This window comes from Sorex fumeus, unplaced genomic scaffold, assembly GCF_029834395.1.
Source record: "Sorex fumeus unplaced genomic scaffold, SorFum_2.1 ptg000193l, whole genome shotgun sequence".
In the NCBI taxonomy this organism is placed as follows: domain Eukaryota; kingdom Metazoa; phylum Chordata; class Mammalia; order Eulipotyphla; family Soricidae; genus Sorex; species Sorex fumeus.
The window spans coordinates 1,322,907-1,338,863 of record NW_026606250.1 but is presented as its reverse complement, the minus strand read 5'-3'; the positions used below and the strand labels follow the sequence as shown (position 1 = coordinate 1,338,863).

Below are 15,957 nucleotides of genomic sequence, written 5' to 3'. Positions count from 1 at the left end.
AGGTCTGGGAAGGACGACCAGCCCCAAATCGGTGGTTCAGACGGTCAGTGCTTAAAAGCTCAGTCTCGAGCAGGGCGACAGCATGGCGGGGGTGGAGGGGGCATCTGCCTTGCCCGCACCCACATGGTCCCGGGCCGCCAGGAGTGAGCCTGGAGCACCGCTGGGTGTGGTCCAGAAACCGAAACCAAAACCAAAACGACTCTTGGGCCAGGAGGTGTCTGAGGGAGGAGCAGCGCTCCTGCCAGGGAGACCCCCAGACCTCGGCTAGCGGACGGCAGGGACAAGCTGTCCAGGGCACAGCCCCCGCGGCCGAGTCTCCACGCTCTCCGAGGGTCACGGCCAGGCCAGGCGCCTTCGCAGCCCGGAGGATGATGACAAGTTCTAGGCCAGGGTGAAGCCGGGGACCACGAACAAGGCACAGCCCGGCCGGCGGGCCCAGGAGCCACAGAGCCAGAAGGCGGCGCGGCTCGAGCGGCACATGCAGGCGCCAACACGGAGAAAGCAGCCGGACGTCACGGCCGCTCGGGAGTCTGCTCCTGGGGACGGCACCGCGGCCGGAGTCCAGGCGGCCAGTCCCAGAGGCCACTCCAGGGCAAGACTGAGGGCTGAGCGAGGGCCCCTGCTCGGCCCCCCGGCCCGGAGGAGGAGGACTGCCCCGGGAGATGGGGGCAGCACCCCCTTGCATCCTGCCCGTGAGGCCCCGGCCGCGCTGGGCTGGGCCCCTGCGAAGAAAGGGCAGCGGTGACCCTGCTGCCCTAACGCGAGGGGCGACCCAGGGCTCGGGGCGGGCGCTGGGGCGCAACCCAGGGGCGCACGTTCCCCGGACCCAGCAGTGCTACCCCCGACGCAGTGCTGAGCTGTCCGGGGTATTTGGGGAGGGGGGACTTGGGGTCGTGACTGGGTGCTCAGGGCTGACTCGGGCTCTGCACTCCGGCTCACTCCTGGCGGGCTCAGGGGACCCTCGGGATGCCGGGGATGGAACCCGGGTGGGCCGCGGGCCGGGCAGGCGCCGTCCCCGCAGCCCCCGGGACTCAGTGCTCGGGACGGGAGCAGGAACCCAGCCCGGCGTGGGGAAAGGGGCGCTCGGGGACCCTCGGGTCTGCTTCTGGGGTCGCTCCTGCGAGGGCCGCAAGCCGCGGCGCGTGGGCCCGGGTCCTCCCTGCCGCCTGGACGCCCCCGCAGCCCTCTCGGCGCCCCTGGACACGCCGGGGCGCTGCGGACCCGCTCGGGGCCGGCGCTGGGCGGGGCAGCCCGAGGCCCCCGGCGGCCGCCGCGGGGACCCCAGGCCCGAGGCCCGGCGCCCCTCCCCCCCGCCCGCCGCCCCCCGCCCCGCCCAGACCGAGGCCGGCGCGGGGACGGGGCGCGCCGGACCCCGGGGGCAGCGGCCGGCCCGGACACGCCCCGCCGAGCCCCGCCGCCGCCGCCGCCGCGCGCCCCGCCGGGCCCCGGGCCCCGGCCGGTCCGGCTAGGCCCGCGCCCCCGAGCCCGCCCGGCCCGGCGCGTCACTCACCCGCACCGCGGCCCGCGCCCGGCCCAGCCCGCCGCCCGGCCCCGCCGCAGGCCCCGACGACACCGAGGCGGAAGTGCGGCCGGCGGCCCCGCGACGGGCAGCCGCGCCCGCCAATCGCCGCGCCCGGCGCCGGCGCGTCCGTGGCGCCTCGCCCAATCGGCGCCCGGCCCTTCGTCCGCGGCGGGAGGCGGGACCGTGCGAACCGCGTCGCCGGCACGGCCCCGCCCTCCGCCCCTCGGGAGTCCCGCCCACGCGGAAGAAGGACTCCGCGGGGCGCCAATCACAAGCGCGGGCGGGCGGGGCTATGCAGATACGGCCCCGGAGGGGGCGGGCGCGCGGGCGGAAGGGGCGTGGCCAGGCGCCGAGTTTACAAACAGAGTCAGGTGGTGCGGGGCGCGGTCGCCGGCCGGGCGGGGCCGAGCTGGCTCGGGGGCGCCCACCCAGGGCCCCGCTCGCCCGCCTGAGGCCCTGGGAACTGCCCTCTGACCCGGGAGGGCCACCCCTGGTGGTGCCGGGGAGGGGGACGTCCCCTCCTGGCCGGTGCCCAGGGTCACTCCCCGGCGCCTGCGTGCAAAGCTTGAGTTGACTCGAGTCTCCTCGGTTCTCTCCTCCCTTGGGGTCTCCCGCTGGATCGCATTGGGTGGGGTGGGGGGCGAAGACACACAATGCAACCTGGCCGTGGGGAGCAGGGGGTGCAGACGGGGCGAGTCAAGACCGCCCTTTTGTTGGGGGTCACAGAGCTCAAGCCAGAGGGGGACTTCAGCAAGATGTGATCTGGGGCTCCTAGAGGTGACCGCTGGGCACGGAGCCGGCCCTGGGGAAAGTTCGCCAGAAGCCTCAGGAGAAGCGCCTGGTCCTGCTGAGGTCAGCGGCCAGGGGAGGCTGGACAGCCTCTGTGCAGGGTCGCAGACACCCCTGCTCCTCCCCAGCGGCTCCCCAGAGATGGGCTCTCAGGGGGAGACACACCCCGAGGTGCTCAGGAATGACTCCTGTCTCTGCTCCAGGATCACTCCTGGCGGCGATGATCAGGGGACCCTGTGCAGTGCCAGGGCTCAAACCCGGCTCAGGTGGCCCTCGGGCCCCGTCTGGTCAGCGTGGGAGCCCCGGGCCAGGGAGGCCGGTTGAAGCCCCGTGACAGCAGCATGGGGAAGCAGGGGGGCTCTGCACCCCTGGGCACCCTGACGCCCGGGTCTCTCCCGTCTGCAGAAGCCGCGTCTCCTTCCCTCCCTTGGGGTCCACTGGATTGCAGACAGTCGGAGGCCTGTGGGCTCTGGGGAGCTCTGGGGGTCCTCCAGCAGGAGGGAGGGGCTCTTACTCGCCCACTCTCTCTCCTTTCTTTCCCAGCTCTTCTCTCTATCTCTCCCGATCTGTCTCTTTCTAACTCTCCCTGTCTCTTCCTCCCTCCTTCTCCCCTCTCCTCTCTCCCTCTCTTCTCTCTCTCCCTCCTCCCTCCCTCCTCTCTCCTCCTCCCTCCCTCTCTTTCTCTCTCCCTCCTCCCTCCCTCCTCTTTCTCCCTCCTCTCTCTCCCCAGCTCCCTAAGCCTCTCACTAGCCACCAAGGCTCCAGCCCGACTCAGTTCTGTGAGCCCCCCCAACCTTCCTTGCGGGGACAGCACCCCAAGGCAGTGACTGGTCCCCACTCCCAAGCATCCGGTGGCCTCACTGCCAGCCCTGGCAGGGGCCCAGCCCCAGTCCAGGAGGGCTTGTCTGCAGCTCGCCCCTAAAGCACCCTCGGGGGCCTTGAGGTCTGGGCCGCCCGGTGGGCCCTGAGCAGAGTCTGCCAACGGCTGGGCCCTGGGGTCAGACAGCCCCAGCCTCAGTGGGGACTGGAAGGAGCCTCAGCCACTGCAGAGGGGAACCCGGGAGGGAGGCGGGACAGACACAGCGGAAACAAAGGCGTTGCCATGGCTACCGGAGAAGCTGGTTCCAGCAGGCTGGAGGGAAGGGTGCGCCCCGCAGCCCCCTCCCCAGCAGGACCGGGACCCCGCGTTGCCAAGGAGATGCTGGGCTGGGCCTGAGCAGAGTGGTCGCCCGGCCAGACCCCTCCTGCGCCCCCCACCCTGGGGAGGGTCCACAGAAGCCCGCCTGGGGCTGGCCGGGGGTCCCGGGAAGAGATGGGGCGGCTGAGTCCCTCGTGCAGTCCCTGGACGGCGCCCGGGGCTCTCGGGACCTCCCGCGGGATGGGGGAGGGAGGCCGGGCGTGTCCCCCCAGCCCAGGCCGCGGGGCAGAGGCACCCACCCGCCCCGGGTGGGCCTGCCCTCGTGCCCTCCCGCGCCCACAGCCCTCGGCCTGGCCCTCCTGGCCGCCATCACGGCGGGTGGGCCCAGCCCCCCAAGCGTGCTCGACCTCGTGGGAGACGCCGTGCCAGCCTGCGGGTAGGCGCTGGTCTGGGCAGGAAAGGCACAGCGCGGCCCCGCCGAGCGCCCTGCCCACCCCCCCCTGGCCTCACAGCCCTGCGGTCACCTCGGGCCCCGTCCTGCCCGGGCGTCCCCACTCCCCCAGCAAGGCCGGACCTGCGGCCCTCACGTGGCCCGGCCTCTCGTGCTCCCCGAGGCGCCCTGCAACGTGACAGCCGCTCCCGTCGTCGGAGCTGAGTATTTTTAGCCAGCCCCACGTGAGGAGGGAGTTATCAATAGCGGCGGCAAAAGGGCTTTTCTTTTTTCTCCACGGCTTTGGGACCTGAGCAATCTGCACGGGAGAATTCTGCCAAGAGGGAAGACACGGGCCCACGGGACCCGCCGCCCGCCCGCCGGCCAGCAGCCGGGACCAGCCCTCGGGCGCGGGGCACCGGGCGGCCGGGGGCTCGAGTGCGCCCTGGGGGTCACGCGGGCGTCGCCGCGAGGCGGGCGGAGGAGCCAGTGGCTCCGCTTCATGTGACGCAGGCCAGCTGCCTGGCGGCCGGGCGTCCCACGTCTCACTGCCACCTACCCCTTCTCCGGAGTGGGCGGCTGGCCTCAGGCCTTCACGGCCCATGACGGCTGCTGCGGCTCCAGGCGTCACATGCAGCCGCCGGGAGGGAGGCAGGGCCGAGCACCGCCGGAGGGGTCAGGTCCCTCTCGGGAACACACGCGGGAGAATGCCCGGGAAGCACCCCCGGCCCTCCCGCTCACTTGCCGGGACCCTGTCGAGCCGCTGGCACGGCTGGGGCCGGGCCCTCCCCACGCGCCACCCAGCACTGCGGTCGCGACAGGCTCCTGTGTGGCTCCCCAGGGCCGGGGTCTCCTGAGATTCACGAGTGTCTGGGCGTGTGCACGTGTGTTGTGTGAGTGTGTGTCTGTGATTGTGTATGAGTGTTATACTGCATGTGTGTGAACGTGTGTATGTATATGTGTGAGTGTGCACGGGTATGGGTATGAGTGTGTATGTTTACGTGTGTGAGTGCAAGTGTGTGAATGTGTGTCTGCGAGTGTATGAGTGCACAAGTGTGTTCGTGTGAGTGTGTATTGTGCAGTGTGAATGGGGCGTGTGTATGAGTGTGTGAGCTGTGTGTATGAGTGTGTATGTGAGTATTGTGTGAATGTGTATCAGGGTGTAAATGTGTGCAAATGTGAGTGTGTTAGCATGTGAATGTGTGCAATTGTGTGTGAATGAGTGTGTGAATGTGTAAATAAGTGTGTGCGAGTGTGTCTATGTGTGAGGATATGAGTGAGTGTGGATAAGTGTGTTCAAGTATGTGAAAATGTGCAAGTATGAATGTGTGAATGTGTGAATATGTGTGTGAGTGTGTGAATATGTGTGATTGTGAGTGTGAGTGTGGGTGACTGTGTGAATGTGTGTGTGAACGTGAGTATGTGAATATGAGTATGTGAGTATGTGTGAATGAGTTGTATGTGTGTGAATAAGTGTGTGAGTGTGTAAATCTGTGAATGAGCATGCGAGTGTGAGTGTGTGAATGGATGTGAGTGTGAGTGTGTGAGTGTGTGTATGTGTGAATGAATGTGTGTGAGTGTGGGTGAGTGTGAATGTGAGTGTGAATCTGTGAATGATTGTGTGTGAATGAGTGTGTGTGAATGTGTGAGTGTGAATCTGTTAATGAGTGTGTGAGTGTGTGTATAAGTGTGAGTGTGTGTGAATGAGTGTGAGTGAATCTGAATGAGTGTGTGAGTGTGTGTGAGTGTGAATCTGTTAATGAGTGTGTGAGTGTGTGTATAAGTGTGAGTGTGTGTGTGAGTGTGTGAGTGTGGGTGTGAGTGTGAGTGTGTGTGTGTGTACGGCGAGTGGGTGGAGCAACTGCGCAGATCTGAGAAGGAGGCCAGAGGAGGGCGACCGTCCCTCTGGTCCCAGTATCTGTCCTGCACACGCACCCCCAGAACCCCCAACCCCCGGCTCCCGTCAGCCACAGACCAGACACACACGGATTCCGAGTGGCTCACCAGACACGGTCACAGACACACACAGACATCGGCGAGCACACACACCGACTCCTCGCCCACGAACACACGTGTGGACACACACGAGCCCGTGCCTCCAGGGCTTGGGCCCTTTAATCAGACCGCCACCGGCCCTGGCAGGGCACTCGCTGTTTCCCTGACAGGTGGTGCGTCCCGGGGGAGGGGGGGAGCCAGGGAGTAAACAGAGGCGGCCCCTGGGGCGCAGGGCCGGCCGGTGGCAGCGTCTCAGGGAGAGAGGGTGTGTGCCGTGTCGTGTTGGGGGCCGCTCTCCTCTGGCGTCGGAGGGAGAGAGGCCGTGTGTGTGTGTGTGTGTGTGTGTGTGTGTGTGTGTGCGCGCGCGCGTGCGGGGCAGGTGTCCCTCCCGCCAGGGCGGCTCCAGGCTGGCAGCTCTGAGAACAAGGCTGGGAAGCCCCGGCGTGACCCCAGGCTCTGGAGGCTGCGGGAAGGCAGAGGGCGGGGCCTGCCAGCAGGAGAGAAGTGGGCGGTGGAGTCGAAGGGGCACCAGCTCCGGGCGGGGGGGGGGGGGGGGGGGGGCGGGGGGGGCTCCGGGGTGGAGCAGGAGGGGCGCGGTGGGCTCTGCAGGGCAGAGGGGACCATCCGCCCCATCGGGGGGACCACAACACCACCGAGGTGGTACCAGACAGCCCCCTGGAAGAAGGAGCCGGGGGGAGGGGGCACGGGGGCGCGGATGCGCTGGACAGTGGCAGAGGGCAGAGGGCAGAGGGCGGGGCCGCCTCCAGCCAGGAGGAGCCGAAGGTCCTCCCTGGAGCTGGGCAGGGGTGCAGCTCAGCGCCCACCCCCCAGCCTGCAGCCAAGCGGGCCGACAGCCACACCCACACCCTGCCGCACTCCTGCCAGGGAGACAGAGGCCCGGGGCACCCTGCCCACAGTCACCCGGGCTTCCCGAGCTGCTAGTGCCGCCAGACTCGCCCGGGGTACCTCGGGCACGGCTGTGGGCTGGCCAGAGCCTCAGGGAGGGACCCTCTCCCGCCTCCCACCACCCAGCGTTCCCTCCTGCCCTTCTGACCGTGGGATCAGCCTCTGCGAGGGTCCGCACCAGGCGGTCAGGGCCAGTTCCGGGCTTCTGGTGGTGGACAAGGCAGGGACCTGGGGGACATTCTGCTGGGAATGAGGCGACACGGTGGTGTGAGCCCCCGGACGCCTCCCTGCGTACCTGAAGGCGCTCCCCGGCCCGAGGAGGACACGGCAGGGGCGAGAGCTCCGGACTTGGCGTCCTGCCCGCACAGGCACGACAGTTGCCTGTCTCCTGGTGCTGTTCTCCTGCCGGCCACCAGGGCCCGGCCCAGCCCCTCCCGGGAGGGGGATCAGAACCGCCTTTGATCCCCCGGGAGCCTCTGATCTCTCCGGGCCCTGAGCTCATCAGGACAGGCCCGGAGCTGGCTCAGAATGTCACCGGGAAAGCAGACAAGGAACAAAAAAGGAGAGCACTGTGTCCCCATATTCATGAGGGCTGCGAGGACAGGCACAGGCCGGGCCGCCCTGGGATCCCACAGGCCCACGGTGCCCACGCCCGGACTCCCGGGCGTCTCGGGGCTGAGAGCGGGCGGGCCGAGGTCCACGGCCACAGTGTGGGGTCCGGGAGCAGGGCCGGTGGTCCGCAGCCACTGCTCTCTGCCCAGGCCAGCCAGCAGCCGGGGCGCGGGGGTGGGGCTGCCGAGCCTGCACTCTGCTGGCCAGGGCAGCTGGACCTCAGCTGGACCCTTCAAAGCTGGGCCCGGCCACCAACTCTTCCGGAGGCCGAGGGTCCTTCACGGGACAGACCGCACCGGGGAGGTGCCCAGCAGGATGAGCAGTGCCACCGTGGCCTCAAGTGACAGAAGTCCCTGTCGGTAGCAGCTGATCCCTTGCTAGGGGCGAGGCAGGGAGGGACAGAGCCAGTTCCGGGGCCAAGTGGGACAGGAGCCCCGTCCCCGTCCCCAGAGTCCTCGTGGAGGGTTTTCTGGGGTGCCTGTCCCCATCAGGACAGGCCCGGAGCTGGCTCAGAATGTCACCGGGAAAGCAGACAAGGAACAAAAAAGGAGAGCACTGTGTCCCCATATTCATGAGGGCTGCGAGGACAGGCACAGGCCGGGCCGCCCTGGGATCCCACAGGCCCACGGTGCCCACGCCCGGACTCCCGGGGTCTCGGGGCTGAGAGCGGACGGGCCTGAGCAGACCTGTCCCTGGCCGTGACTGGCCTGCCGCCTGCTCCCACTGGCCCCTGCAGGGATGTCTGCATCCCCCTTCCCCCATGTCCCACAGGCGCTGGGCTTCCGGAAGGCGCCGTCAGAGCAGAGCTGCGGTGGAGACGCTCCAAACCCCGTGTTTCCCCGCGGTGCCTGCTGCGGACAGGCATGTCTCCTGAGGCTGTGCACGCTGGCAGTCCCCAGGGACCGTGCCCTGGCCCATGGGCGCTGCCCCAGTGCCGCCCTGCCTAGGCTGGAGGAAACCCTGGGGGATGGCAGGTTCCTGTGTGGCCAAGGGCAGGTGTGTTCCCCGCCCTCAGGGCTGGCCAGGGGCAGACCCAGCAGAAGAGACCTCCATCTGGACCCCCCCAGGGGTCTCATCAACACAGTGCTCCCCCCACACCTTGCTTGCTGATGTGGTGCTCCCTAACACAACACTTCCACTGACAGAATGCTCCATCGACAGTGTTCCCACCACCACAGTGCTCCCCACTCAACACAGTTCTCCCCACTCAAGACAGTACTCCCCACTCAACACAGTGCTTCCCACTCAAGACAGTGCTCCCCACTCAACTCAGTGCTTCCCACTCAAGACAGTGCTCCCCACTCAACTCAGTGCTCCACACCCGACAGTGCTCCCACTCAAGACAATGCTCCCACCACCACAGTGCTCCCCACTCAGCACAATGCTCCCCACTCAAGATAGTGCGTCCACCAACACAGTGCTTCCCACTCAACAGAACGCTGCCATCGACACAGTGCTCCCCCCTAGGCATGGTGCTGCCACAACGTTCAGGGTAGATGCTAATGAGGTGCTGGCCCTCGCAGTCAAGGTCGTGCTCAAACCTCAGGGCCAACTTGGCCCCTCGGGGGCTGGGGGCTGAGTCGCAGGGTGGGCCTGACACTGAGAGAGTCAGGACGGAGGACCATCCTGTAGGGCCCCAGGGCCGTGTCCGAGTCCTCACGTGCGGGGCAAGAGCAGAGGGCTCCAGACCTGACCGCGTCCCTGGCAGCGTGCTCCATGCGGCCTGGACAGAGGGTCTCCCCTCCCCAGTGTGTCATGCAGTCCCCTGGCACCCGGCAGGAGAGGTGTGCGGGGCGGTCCCCCTTCCATGGGGGGCTCCGAGGTCCACCAGGGGCAGCCCCCACCGCATTGCCTGGAGGGGGCGGGAGGAGGCAGCCCTGGTGGGGGTCTGCGGGGGTCGGAGCCGGCAGGCTGAGCCTGCGACAGACCCGGGGAGGCTGGGCCAGAGTCCGGGGGCAGCCGCGGCTGGCTGCAGGAAGAGGGGGCTGGGGGAGGAGCACGTTCCCGGCGGCTGGGCTTCCGGGAGGAGGAGTGCCCCCTCCCGCGGCAGGCTGCGGGGAGCCTCAAAATGGAGCGAGCAGCCTGATGTGGGCCTGGGGCGCTCCCTGCACCCCTGAGGACGCCCAGCTGCTCGCTCCCCCAAAGTTTCCAAAGCACCTTGGGGGGAGGGAGGAGCAGGACCTGGATGCAGAAGTAGCTGCTGCACGTCTGGGGGCGTCTGTGCCAGCTGCGGGGGTTTCCCGCGCCCGGCCCATCCTGCGCCCGGGGCCCCAGCCGGCCCGCTGTCCTGCGCCCGTGTCCCCGCGCCCCGCCTGTCCTGCGCCCTGGTCCCCACCCGCCTGTTCTGCGCCCGAGTCCCCCGCCTCGCCTCGCCTGTCCTGCGCCCTGGTCCCCAGCCGGCCCGGCAGTCCTGCGCCCGGGTCCCCGCGCCCCACCTGTCCTGCGCCCGGGTCCCCGCGCCCCACCTGTCCTGCCCCGGGTCCCTGCGGCCCGCCTGTCCTGCCCCGGGTCCCCACCCGCCCGTCCTGCTCTGCCAGCAGACGTCCCTCTCCCCGCGGGCGCCGCTCCCGCTGTCTGCTCTGTCGTGTGCCGCCGGTGCAGGTCCCCAGCCTGACGCTGGGTGGCCGCCTCCCCGCTCCGTGGGTGTCTGTGTGTCTGCGGGCGGGCGTGTCTGTCTGTCTGTCTGTCTGGCAAAGTGTCTGGGGCTGAGTCTCTCCTTGACCCTGGGGCTCTGCCGCGGGGCGGGGGGGGCGCTCCCGTCCTCCCTCCCTTCCCGGCCGCCCGCCCGCCGCTGCCCTTCGGCCCCCCGGGGCGGTGCCCGCGTGTCCCCGCAGCTCGGACTGACCCCGAGTGGCGTCCCGGGGGCCGGCGGCCGGGCCCGAGGCACTCGCCGCCGGCCGCTCCCTCCCCGCAGGTCGCCCGGCTGCGGGCGGGTCAGCCGCCGCTCCCGCGCTCCCTTATGTAACTCCGCGGCCGCCCGTGCCCGGCAGGTGCCCGGCCCGCTGCGCGCGCGGCCCTCGGGGCTGCGTCGCCCCCGGCCCGGGCCGGGCGCCGGGGGCCGGGCGGCCGCCCCGCGGCCCCCGCCCGCCCGCGCCCCGGGCCGCGCCCGCGCCCCGCGCCCCGCCGGGCGCCCGGGGCCGGGGTCGGCGCGGGCCGGGGCCGGGGCCCGCCGGGCGCGCCCGCCGCCCGCGCCCCGCCCGCCGCGCCCCCGGCCCGGCCGGCCCCCGCGGCGGGCACGCGGCGCTGTCCGTGGTGCTGGCGGCGGGGGCGGGGCGGGGGCGGGGCGCGGGCGGGGCGCGGGCGGGGCGCGGGCGGCAGCCAATGGCGGGGGCGCTGCGCGGGGCGCGGGCGCGGGGCGCACTCGGCGCGCGGCGCGGGGCGGGCGCGGCTCGGCCTCGGCGGGACCATGCGCCGGGCGCCCCGCGCCGCACCATGGAGCGCGCGCAGCCCGACGGGCCGCTGAACGCGTCGGGGGCGCTGGCGGCCGAGGCGGCGGCGGCGGCGGCGGCGGGCGGGGCGCGCGGCTTCTCGGCCGCCTGGACCGCGGTGCTGGCCGCGCTCATGGCGCTGCTCATCGTGGCCACGGTGCTGGGCAACGCGCTGGTCATGCTCGCCTTCGTGGCCGACTCGAGCCTCCGCACGCAGAACAACTTCTTCCTGCTCAACCTCGCCATCTCCGACTTCCTCGTGGGTAAAGCCGCGGGCCGGGGCGCGGGGGCCAGCCCGCGGCCGCGCCGCCTCGGTGCGGCGCGGCGAGCGCGCCCGGGACGCGTGGAGGGCGCGGGGAGGGGGCGCTCACGTGGCGGCGCGCGGCTGCCGCGGGGGGCGGGCGCAGACACCTGTTGGGGCTGGAGGTGCCCGGGTGCCAGACGCCGGCGGCGGCTGAGCGCCCCGGGGGGCGGGGGGCGCGGCGAGATCCCTTCCTCTCGCGGGGACGTGGGGGCCGGGGGCCCCCTCCCGCCCGCACACACGCGCCCGGGGCCGGGGGCGCCGGGGCCGCCCGGACGGGTGCGCAGGGACCCGGGCAGCGTCAGCCAGGCAGGGCAGGTGCGCGGCCGGCCGCGGTCACCGTGGCCCTTCCCCCGCAGGGGCCTTCTGCATCCCGCTCTACGTCCCCTACGTGCTGACCGGCCGCTGGCCCTTCAGCCGTGGCCTCTGCAAGCTGTGGCTGGTGGTGGACTACTTGCTCTGCACCTCGTCGGTCTTCAACATCGTGCTCATCAGCTATGACCGCTTCCTGTCTGTCACGCGTGCTGTGAGTGCCACGCCCTCGGGCGGCCAGCCGCGCGCAGGACAGGGCTGTGTCCGCGCCCAGGGTGGAGGGGGCCCGGCCCATGCTGGCCCACCTCAAGCCAACGTGCAGGACCCCCGCTGGCTCTCTCTCAGCCGCTGCCCCCTGCCGCTGCACGCCGTGCGTGCGCCCCCTCCGCTGCCCCTCCCACGGGGGCCCAAAGGTTCCCTTTGCCTCTCAGCCTGGCTGACTTTCTCGGGCCACATGTGGCCTAGTCCACGGCATGGACAGGGCAGAGGACAACTCCCGGGGCCCTGGCCACCTGCACTTTCCACACGGTGGGGTGCCGGGGCTGCTGGGGGGTCCCGCGGCTGTGTGAGCCGGGCAGTGACTCAGCCGAGCAGCGCTGGCCTGGCCCCGGGGAGACCTGGGTTCGAGTCCCATCTCCGCCCGATGCGTGTTGGCGCACACGTGCTGGGCATGACCTGGAGAAGCGGCGGGAGGGCTGGGGAGGTCTCAGGCCCCTGGGTGGCTGGTGGCTGACGGGGCCCCTCTGCAGGTGTCCTACCGCGCCCAGCAGGGCGACACGCGGCGGGCGGTGCAGAAGATGCTGCTGGTGTGGGTGCTGGCATTCCTGCTCTACGGGCCGGCCATCCTCAGCTGGGAGCACCTGTCGGGCCGCAGCTCCATCCCCGACGGCCACTGCTACGCCGAGTTCTTCTACAACTGGTACTTCCTCATCACGGCGTCCACGCTCGAGTTCTTCACGCCCTTCCTCAGCGTCACCTTCTTCAACCTCAGCATCTACCTGAACATCCAGCGACGCACCCGCGTGAGGCTGGACGGCGCCCGCGAGCCGGGCGGCCCCGAGCCGCTGCCCGAGGCCCAGCCGTCCCCTCCGCCGGCCGTGCCGGGCTGCTGGGGGTGCTGGCCGCGGGGGCGCGGGGAGGCGGTGCCCCTGAGCAAGTACGGGGTGGGGGTCGGCGAGGGCGCCCCGGGCCCCGAGGGGGCCGAGGCGGGCCTGGGCGGCGGGGGCGGCAGCGGGGCGGCCGCCTCGCCCACCTCGAGCTCGGGCAGCTCCTCGCGGGGCACCGAGCGGCCGCGCTCCCTCAAGAGGGGCTCCAAGCCCTCGGCGTCGTCGGCCTCGCTGGAGAAGCGCATGAAGATGGTGTCTCAGAGCATCACGCAGCGCTTCCGGCTGTCCCGAGACAAGAAGGTGGCCAAGTCGCTGGCCGTCATCGTGAGCATCTTCGGGCTCTGCTGGGCGCCCTACACGCTCCTGATGATCATCCGCGCCGCCTGCCACGGCCGCTGCGTGCCCGACTACTGGTACGAGGCGTCCTTCTGGCTGCTCTGGGCCAACTCGGCCGTCAACCCCGTGCTCTACCCGCTGTGCCACCACAGCTTCCGCCGCGCCTTCACCAAGCTGCTCTGCCCTCACAAGCTGAAGGTGCAGCCGCACGGCTCCCTGGAGCACTGCTGGAAGTGAGCCCGCGGCCGCCACAGGGGCCGGACCCCAGGCCGGGGGGGCTGCGGCGGCCCCCGCAGTCCTCGTTCGCCCCGGAAGCGGTCCCGGGGCCCTCTCTGTCTCCCAGTGCGTGCCCAGTGGTGTCGCCCCCTCGTTGCCACACAGGGTCTGCCCAGCGCCAGCACTCGCCCGCTCCCTGCACCCCGCCAGCCTCCGGCTTGGCCGCGTCTGTCCCCAGCTTCAGCCCGGGCGCAGCCCCTCCCCCGCTCCCCCGGTTCTCTCTGCTCCCCGCAAAAGTGCCAAGTGCCCTCCGCGCCGTGCCCCGCTTCCCCGTTCTGGGTGTCTCAGGGAGATGGAGAGACGCAGCCGTGAACTTGATGTTCCCTGGATGTTTAATCAGGAGACAAAATTGCTGAGGAGCTCGGGGCGAGATTGGCAGCTGGGGCTCCCACGCCCTTCTTCCCGGCTGCACTTCCGGCGGCGCTGCACCGGCTCTGCTGCCCACCCCCACCGCGGCCGGTGGGCACTCGCCCCGAAGGCCGGGGCCCGCCCGCCCGAGTGACCGTCCGCCGGAGAGGTCTGGCCGTCCCCTGGGTCCCGCGCCCGCAGGCGGGGACTGCTTGGCACCTGCGCCCCTGCCAGCCCCCTGCATGCGCTCCCCGTGCGCCCCGAGGCTGGCCTGCAGTAAAGTGTATTTTTTTAATCGGTGCTGACTCCGGAGGACTTTGTGGGGGGCGAGTCCCTGGGCTCAGGCTCCGAGGGGAGCAGCAGTGCTCGGCGGTGGGTGCACAGCCGCGGAAGGGGGGCCCTGGTGTCTGCGGCACGGCCCCGCTGGGCTCTGGTCTCTCCGCCCAGCGCTGTGGCCGGGCTCCCAGGCCGTGGGCGAGTGTGCAGGCCAGCTGAGCAGGCAGGCCTTGGAGGCGGGACGCAGGGACACACGCTGGCCCCGGGTAGGGGCTGGAGCCAGCCCGACCTTCAGAGGCTCAGCGCGACGGGGTAGATGCCCACCTCCTCCAGGCAGCCTGCCCTGGCCTCCGGCCCCCGCCCTCCCACCCGGACTTGCCCGTCGCAGGTCTGGGTTCTGCGGCTGCTGTCAGGATGCAGGGGGGCGGGAGCGACACCCAGCTGCCCGCAGCAGCCACGTGCCAAAGGGGAGATTTCCCTGCAGTGCCGTCCCCTCCTCCCTCCCTCCACCACCAGGTTGGGGCGGGAAGGGGTTCTACAGCTCCCTCGGGGCCGAGTGGGGTGCCGGGCTGGACCTGGGCTGGTTCCTGGCAGCGAGGCAGCGGGGGCACGCTGGCCCCGCATGAACCAGCCCCGCCCGGGCGCCTGGGGAAGGACAAAGAGCCTGTCACCACTGCAGTGGGCACGCGAGCCCACAGCACAGTCAGAGCCCTGCCGCCCCTCGGCCCGGCCATGCTAAGTGGCCACAAATTGGGGGATGAAAGCAAAGGCTTTCAAGCAATTTCGCCTTCAATCTCTGAGCACTGCGCTCGGGTTCCCGGGGGCGGGCACGGGGAGGGGCGGGGAACGACACCGATGTCTGCGGCAGGCAGGCGGGCCGGGCGCCGTGCCCAGCTGTGGGGAAGGAACAGCCCCCGGCACCGGGGGTCCAGCGGGGGACACAGAGAGGGGGCCACCTGGCCGCAGGGCTGGAAGCTCTCCGGAGGAGCGGCCTTCCATGCCTGGTGCTGGGCTGAGCCTCGGGCCAAGTGCGCTGGGGACACTGGCCGCAGAGCAAGCCCTCAGGGCGGCAGAAGTGACACCCAGAGGCCAAGGGGAGGGGCGGTCTTGCTCCCCGGGCCATCAAGAATGGGGAGGCAGCGTCAGACCTGCGTTTGGTTGGACTGAACTGAGCAGTGGGCTCTGGCCCCCGGAGGAAGGGCGCAGACCCCGGGGCACGGAGCTGGGACTGGCGCCCCGGGAGAGGGCACACCCCCCGTGTGGCGGTCTGGGGCAGGGGCCAGCCTGGTTCCCGGGGAGCACGGATCACGGTCAGGACCCCTGGCCACAGGTGGTGCCTGCTGGGGCCCGGAGCTGCTCCCGGCCAGCAGCAGACTGGGGTCCACAATCAGAACTGGTGGGCTTCTTGGGGTTCCCCTGAGGGTCCGTGGGGGTGGCACTGCGGAACCTGGACTCCACAGGGAGATCTGCGGGGCTGGTCAGGGACGGGCTGGAGGGGCCCTCGGCACAATGCTCACTCGGGACAGGCACGTGGCTGCTGGCTGGGGCCGGGCTACCAAGGCTCATCTCATCCTCACACGAGGGCAGCTTCCCCACATCTGGGGAAACTGAGGCACAGAGGGGAAACAGCCTGCTCAAGGCCACAGAAGAGCTTCGCTCTGTGGCCACGTCTCCCCCGCTCACCTGCAGCACAGGGAAGGTCCAGCAAGTGCCCCTGCACCCGCTCCCCCCCCCCCCGCTGCACTGCCCCTCACTGCACCTGCTCTCCTGCACCTCACTGCACCTTCACCTGCACCTCCACTGTGCACCTGCCCCTCAGCCTGTGTCCCTTCTCACTGAGTTTGCAGAAGGCCCCTGTGTTCTCTCTCCAGCCTCAGCGCTTCCTTTGGGGAGCACTTCACCAGCACCAGGCGAGGCCCGTAAGGACTGAGTGCTTGTGCTGGGGGGTGGTGCTCTCCCTTGGAGCACCCCCGGCCCCGGTCAGGCTGTGGAGAGCCCTGTTCAGGGCTGGGAGCAGCTTCCGGCTGCTCCTGCTTCCTGGGCACCTAGACTCAGCCCAACCCGACACTGCACCCCGTTTCGTGAGCCCCCGCCCCTCTTCCTTCCGAGAGCAGGGGGCTGGGCTGGCACCTCATCTCAGGGCACAGGGATCACGCAGTCTAGTCCCGCGGGCTCTGTCCAG

General features: G+C 70.5%; 1 protein-coding gene across 1 annotated transcript; it reads left to right on the top strand.

Annotated features, from left to right (window-relative positions):
• The first annotated feature begins 10,789 nt into the window (after window positions 1–10,789).
• Window positions 10,790–13,143, top strand: HRH3 (histamine receptor H3). Its single transcript, XM_056108071.1, has 3 exons — window positions 10,790–11,083; window positions 11,481–11,647; window positions 12,183–13,143. Exons 1-3 carry the CDS (start codon window positions 10,825–10,827, stop codon window positions 13,110–13,112), a joined length of 1,356 nt encoding a protein of 451 aa, XP_055964046.1. The 5' UTR covers window positions 10,790–10,824; the 3' UTR covers window positions 13,113–13,143.
• The last annotated feature ends 2,814 nt before the right edge of the window (window positions 13,144–15,957 follow it).

Bases quoted from the DNA above. Each gene is read 5' to 3' on its own strand.
- HRH3 (XM_056108071.1), top strand. From the start codon at position 10,825: ATGGAGCGCGCGCAGCCCGACGGGCCGCTGAACGCGTCGGGGGCGCTG. The intron at 11,084-11,480 runs GTAAAGCCGCGG...CTTCCCCCGCAG, and splicing joins CATCTCCGACTTCCTCGTGG to GGGCCTTCTGCATCCCGCTC. The intron at 11,648-12,182 runs GTGAGTGCCACG...GCCCCTCTGCAG, and splicing joins TCCTGTCTGTCACGCGTGCT to GTGTCCTACCGCGCCCAGCA.